At 39.3% G+C, this 6,605-nt stretch overlaps 2 protein-coding genes across 4 annotated transcripts; both read left to right on the top strand.

The window, feature by feature from the left end:
- Positions 1 to 152: 152 nt before the first annotated feature.
- On the top strand, positions 153 to 4,396 carry LOC133726168 (NADPH-dependent diflavin oxidoreductase 1). Of its 3 annotated transcripts, none has more exons than XM_062153665.1 (12): positions 153 to 505; positions 601 to 678; positions 780 to 884; positions 1,002 to 1,093; positions 1,187 to 1,371; positions 1,748 to 1,845; positions 1,956 to 2,000; positions 2,124 to 2,234; positions 2,531 to 2,650; positions 2,994 to 3,113; positions 3,208 to 3,424; positions 3,519 to 4,396. In XM_062153665.1, exons 1-12 carry the CDS (start codon positions 365 to 367, stop codon positions 4,046 to 4,048), a joined length of 1,842 nt encoding a protein of 613 aa, XP_062009649.1. In that variant the 5' UTR covers positions 153 to 364; the 3' UTR covers positions 4,049 to 4,396. The 3 variants fall into 3 exon arrangements, with proteins under 3 accessions (XP_062009649.1, XP_062009648.1, XP_062009650.1); XM_062153664.1 differs by having other exon boundaries at positions 1,956 to 2,033; XM_062153666.1 differs by lacking the exons at positions 153 to 505; positions 601 to 678; positions 780 to 884; ... (3 more) ...; positions 1,956 to 2,000; positions 2,124 to 2,234 and having other exon boundaries at positions 2,531 to 2,661.
- Positions 4,397 to 5,014: 618 nt separating this feature from the next.
- Positions 5,015 to 6,221, top strand: LOC133726166 (small ribosomal subunit protein cS23-like). Its single transcript, XM_062153660.1, has 2 exons — positions 5,015 to 5,366; positions 5,770 to 6,221. Exons 1-2 carry the CDS (start codon positions 5,082 to 5,084, stop codon positions 6,049 to 6,051), a joined length of 567 nt encoding a protein of 188 aa, XP_062009644.1. The 5' UTR covers positions 5,015 to 5,081; the 3' UTR covers positions 6,052 to 6,221.
- Positions 6,222 to 6,605: the final 384 nt, after the last annotated feature.

The following is a 6,605-nucleotide window of genomic DNA, read 5'->3' as shown; positions in this document are numbered from 1 at the left end:
CTTTAACAAGACTTGCCTCAAGCTCACAGTTGAAGACCCCCAGAAAATTATATGCATAGGCCAGCAAATGATCCAAGATCGAACCGAAAAAGTGAGTCGGTTTTGGTTTAAATCTTATGGGGGTGTTTTATATCAAATTAACTCATTATATCATATGAAGGCATGAAGCACACCTAAAATGATCAAATCAGCTCATTATATGAAACACATCCTAATCGGTTTTTTAAGTCTGAAGAGTTAAGACAGAGAAGTCAAACGACCAGCACGTATAAAAGCGCAGACTCTCTTTCCTTCTTCCTCTCTCTCTCTCTCTCTCCGTCTCTCATCAGAAACTGACGTCAGCTTAACGTAGCCTAGCAGAGACATGGAAGAGAGACCGAAGAAGCTACTCATTCTCTACGCCACTCAAACCGGAAACGCCTTAGACGCCGCCGAGCGAATGGGCCGCGAAGCCGAGCGCAGAGGCTGTTCCGTCCACCTTCTCTCCCTCGACCAATACGACGCCGTAAAGCTATTCCCTTCCATTCCTTCAGTAAAATTATATATTACCAATCCCCACATTTTCGAATAACAAAGCTTTGTTTCTTTTTACTTCCTCAGAGTTGCTTGCCTCAGGAGGGCGCTGTAATTTTCGTTGTTTCTACCACAGGCCAGGGTGACACTCCCGATTCCATGAAGGTTTTGCTTCTCAATTTTGATTACTTAGTACATGAAATGTGGAAATTGAGTTTTCTTCTTCTTCTTCTTCTTCTTCTTCTTCTTCTTCTGTGTATATGCAGGGATTTTGGAAATATCTATTGCAGAGAAATCTAAGTAGGCAATGGCTGGAGGGACTTAACTATGCTGTTTTTGGATTGGGTGATTCTGGTTACCAAAAATTTAATGTAAATACTTCAATTCATCTCTGCTTCACTGCTTTCATTTCATATATAGCATGATGATAGATTAAATGTGCTTCTTGGCCCTGCAATTTAACTAGGATTGATATTTTACGGCTGCAGTTTGTTGCCAAGAAGCTTGACAGAAGGCTTTTGGATCTCGGGGCAACCCCTATTGTGGAAAGAGGTTTAGGAGATGATCAGCATCCATCCGGGTATATGAATGAACTGTTAGAAAAGTTACTAGTGAAATCTTGCTCTATATTTTAGATTGGGAGAATGTGATTTACATATTTTGGTGTGAACAGATATGAAGCTGCTCTGGATCCTTGGATGGCATCTTTGTGGAACATGTTGAATACAATCAATTCCAAATACTTCCCGAGTGGCCCAGACTTTTTGATTCCATATGAGAATTTGATTGCTCAACCGAAAATTCGGATTATGTATCATGACATTGACAAGGCGGATTCACAACTTTCAACCGATCCAGGTATTTTTCTTGTTTAGAGTTCGATTATTGGTATAATCACAGGGATTACTTTGTGGAACATATACAAGATGAATAATTATAAGCATGTTTTTAGAGTACTAGGTCTTATACCTCCATGATAGGTTTGTAGAGTTTTTAAATGTGAATGAAATGTCACAAATTTGTTCCCTTTTCCCAATTGACACCAACCACACACACCCCTCCCTTCCCCCACCCCCCCCCCCCCCCCCCCCCCCGGGGTGCCCAAAAAACCAAAATTCGTCCTATGTTAGATATTTAGTTGATGTCTAACGTGTACATATCATCAGTATTGAGTGCATCGTTCCTCATGGTTCTTGTGTGGTGTCTAATTAAGTTATGCCTTGTGTTTTCTCAGACTTGAATCACATTGAGTTGCAGATTGAAAGAGCTCGCAAAATGTCTGCTGTAAAGTATTCTCTTGACAAGAATAGGCCTGACTGCATTCTTAAATTGGTAGGTTATCCTGAAAGTTCTGCTATGTGTAACTGCATAAACACATGCTAATTCGAGCTGCATACTTTTATCATATGCATTCCTCGACTCATTGGAACTTACTGATGTAGGTCAAGAATCAACCATTGACTAAATCAAGTAGTAAAGATAAAGAGGTGCATCACTTTGAATTTGAATTTGTTTCATCTGTAAGTTGTTTGGTACTCTTTATTGTTAATTTAACCGATATGGATTGTTCTTTTTCATTCCAATTTAAACTCTCATTCTATGCACATCAGGCTATTGAATATGAAGTTGGTGACGTCCTTGAGATTCTCCCCAGTCAAAATCCTGCTGCAGTAGATGCTTTCCTACTTCGTTGTAATTTGGACCCTGAAGCATTCATCACTGTGAGTAGTTTTCTTGTGTATCAGTTGAATGTAGAAGGCATTGTGTCTCACTTGTAAAATCTAGTAAAAGGGAGGTATAGATAAGAAAACCAAATAGGAAGGTAAATGATTGGGTTAAATGAGGCAAAAAGGTTATAAATAGGATACATTTTAACAAGAGAAAGATAATTCTGAATGGTTGGGTTAAATAAGATCATTTATATATTCTTCAGCTTCTCATATACAGAAGTGTAATATTGTATAGCATATGAAAGGAGTTCTGCATGTGATTATTAATACAGCTTTATTGATTTCAGGTCCATCCCTTAGAGACGGAGAATCAGCTTCTTGATACTCATGTTCCCATCAAATTAAAAACTTTTGTTGAGTTGACAATGGATATTGCATCAGCTTCCCCTAGACGTTATTTCTTTGAGGCAAGAATCCAGTATGTAATATTAGCAAGTTTCTTAGAGAGCTCGTTTTGCAGCTTTGTTACCTCCATATTGTTGCTTGCTTGGTCGTGATCATCATCCAATTGGGTGTTAATTGTCACTTATTTGTATTTCGACTGTTTAGGCAATCATAAAAAGTGATTTGAAGAATATGAAAAACTTTTGATTTTTGCTAAATTGGTAATGGTGACATAACTTTCAATTTGAACATCTTGCATTTAAAACATATGGAATAGAAGGCCCATTAACAAACAATTTTAGTTGGTTTTAGTCATTAGTTACAAATGCCTGTGCTCTTCATTGATCTTCCATAAACATTTTTCAGGTCATGAGTATGTTTGCAACAGCTGAGCATGAAAAGGAAAGACTTCAGTATTTTGTGTCACCTGAAGGAAGAGATGACCTATATCAATACAATCAGAGGGAACGGAGGACTGTTCTGGAGGTGATGTCAAATCTAGTGATAAATTTCTTTGCTTCTTCCTTGGTTGTTTTTTTTTTTTTTTTTTCAGTAATTAAGTTTATATATGCAAATTCAGGTATTAGAGGATTTCCCCTCTGTTCAAATGCCATTTGAATGGCTGGTACAGTTGGTTCCTCCTTTGAAAACGAGGGCTTTCTCCATCGCCTCCTCCCCTTCGGTTCACCCTAATCAAGTGCACTTAACAGTGAGTGTAGTATTATGGACAACACCTTTCAAAAGAAATCGAGCAGGTCTTTGTTCAAGTTGGCTAGCCAAGCTTGATCCCGAACAATGTACGACACTTATTTTGACTTATAAAGCTGATTATGAATGAAACAATGATTTGAATTACCCTTTTATATGTTTCTCTTTTTGTGTCATAAACAGGTGTTCATGTTCCAGTGTGGTTCCAGAAAGGCTCCCTTCGTCCCCCACCACCATCACTTCCTCTTATTCTCATTGGACCTGGAACTGGATGTGCGCCCTTTCGTGGATTCATTGAGGAAAGAACCATACAAAGTTTGACCCGTTCTACTGCTCCGGTCATGTTCTTCTTTGGATGCAGAAATGAGGACAACGATTTCTTATACAAAGAGTTTTGGTTATCTCATTCACAAAACAACGGGGTACTTTCAGAAGCGAAGGGTGGAGGCTTTTATGTTGCCTTCTCAAGAGACCAGCCACAGAAAGTCTATGTGCAGCATAAGATGCGGGAACATAGCCACAGGGTGTGGAATTTGCTTGGTGAGGGGGCTGCAATCTATGTAGCTGGTTCTTCGACAAAAATGCCCTCAGATGTATTATTAGCGTTTGAGGAAATTATCTCCAAAGAAAGTGGGCTTCCTCAGGAATCTGCAGTCAGATGGCTTAGGGCTCTGGAAAAGGCTGGCAAATACCATGTTGAAGCATGGAGTTGAATGCTGTTTGAATCTTAACATCCAAAATCTTTTGGTTGGAATATGAGAAAGTAGCTTCACAGTGAAGCCCTAGAGATCGAAACGTTCATGAATTTGCATTTTTATACGTAACCTAGGCGATTTTAGACGATGGAGATAGCTTCTGCTACACATTGAAGGGATCACAGGCTAGGCCTCAAGGCCTGGTAAGTTGATCTCAAATTTTTCTTTTGGTTAATTCTTCAATTGGCCTTTTTCTTAGGTAGAAAAGGAATCAATTATTCTGATTCATGGGTTATTGTCACCCTGCTAAATATTTGTATTTGTAAAAGGAAATATATGTCATTGAGAATTTCAGTTACTTCCTTATTGGGAATGTCATTGTGATGAAAAATGTTTGATCTAATAGTTTGTTCCAGTAAGCCTTATCCCAATGACCGAGGGTTTGACGTGCAAAGCCTTGTCAACAGTTTTATCTTAATGAAATTGTCATGTTTCATGGTCTCACCATTGGTAAAACATGATTCCTAGGAGCCTCTCCAAATGACATACTGAAAAAATCTCTATCCGATTTCATTCTATGATTTTCTTGGTTCTGCGACTTTGAAAAGTAGTAAAAAAAAAAGATCGCGTTGACATCATTTTGTTCCGTGAGTTGTAAAATTGCTTAAAAATCACAATTTAGGGATGAAAGTATTTTGGTGAGAAAATAAGAACTTCTAATTTTGGCAAAAAAAAATTTCGTGCTATAGTCTACAGTTTTGAAGAAAATCATGGTCATATTTTATTTTATTTTTTTAATTTTGTGATAGAAAGTTCAAGTTCAGGCATCAGTGCGCTTAGCCTCGCTTGCATGGGCACAAAAGGCATGGATAGAATTTCAGGCCTTAAATTGGGCCTGGGTTACCAAAACTAACCCAAGAAACAATCTGAAATGGGCCGAATGGCTCCGCTCACCCACATAAATAGATATTACGTCTCTCTCTCTCTCTCTCTCTCTCTCTGTGGGTCGCTGAAAGGTTGAGCAAGATAGATAAGGAAAAATCGTCTGAGAATGTTATCTATGGGTGTTGGGATCGAGTGTCAGGCAACCCTGAGTGCCTCCGCCGCCGTCGTCAGGCCGAAGCTTCTGCCTCCTCACCAAAGACACAAGCTTTTCCTCAATAACAGCTCAACATTGAAGCCCAGGAGCACCTCTTCTTCCTTCTTCATTTCTCACTCGCTGCCGGACCTCAAGCTCAGACTCCCCCACACAGACTTCAAACTCTCCGCCGCCGCTGAAGCTCTTGTCGCCGAAGAAACCGCCGCCGATGACGTCACCCCTGAAGAAGACAAAGAGGTTCAGCTTCCTCCCTACCTCTCTGTTTCCCTTTTAGTCCAATTTGTTTTATAAAGGTGGAGACTTTAGGCTGCAACTTTCTTAGTTCACTAACTGGGTTTATTGGCATTCGTATTTCCATGTTTCATCTCTTTGGGTTTGCTTTGCATGGATGTGTCTATAGACTATAATGTACCAATTATTATATAATCGGTCACAATTTTCATTCTTTCTTGCCTTTATGAAAATTTTGGGGTCAATTGGACAGAAATGAGCTTATTAGTCCTTAAAATATTTTGATTTATGTGGTTTGATTTCCTTTTGCCTATCACACTTTACCCGTAACCAAACAAGCTCAAGTATAGTTTAGATTTTAGAAAAGCACTACACTTGGAGTTAATTTTTTCTTTTATATCTATTTTAGAAGCTTGGAGTGGTTGTGAAGCCGATGGAGAAACCGAGGCTTGTGTTGAAGTTCATTTGGATGGAAAAGAACATAGGCATTGCACTTGACCAGATGATACCGGGGCATGGCTCCATCCCGCTCAGCCCGTATTACTTTTGGCCGAGGAAAGATGCTTGGGAGGAGCTCAAGGTCTTACTCGAGAGCAAGCCTTGGATATCTCAAAAGCAGATGATTATTCTTCTCAATCAGGCCACTGATATCATCAATTTGTGGCAGCAGAGTGGCGGCAATTTGGCGTAAGCTTTGATGTAAATTTTTTTCGTTGAGTTCTTAGGTGCTGTGTGTTACTTGGGCCCCCTTGAATGTTAGGAATGCTGTCTGTGTAACATGCTTATTAGAGCTGTATGACTACTTGTGTATCACATTCTGTCAAGTTGAATGAAATATGAGTTCTCAATTCTCTTTGATGATATGGGTTGTATTTGTGCTATCTGTCAAGAATTCATCTAAGAAAAGTAAGTTTCATATGCATTTGCTAGTAGATGGTGTTCAATCGCCTTCCTTGGTAACAAATCCTGGATGGTGTTGTCTTAGTAATTCATCGCCTTCTGGCAAAGTGGATTTGGGGCCAGTTTTCTGTTTTTCGATACGGTCGTATCAATCCAAACTTGAAGCAGATGCTGTCTTTCTGTCCCTGATATCTTTTGGTTATACTAGAATTCTTTGAAATGTATTTGGGGGTTGTTTTGGGTCTATGTATTTACCTTCCCATTTTGAGCTGGAGTAGTCAACATGATGGATCTTGTCAAAACCAATTCTATTATTTGAGATATCTCCTGTGATGCTCTATAATC

The sequence above is a fragment of the Rosa rugosa genome, chromosome 1 (genome assembly GCF_958449725.1).
Source record: "Rosa rugosa chromosome 1, drRosRugo1.1, whole genome shotgun sequence".
Taxonomy (NCBI): Eukaryota; Viridiplantae; Streptophyta; class Magnoliopsida; order Rosales; family Rosaceae; genus Rosa; species Rosa rugosa.
This window is presented reverse-complemented; position numbering and strand designations above follow the sequence as displayed.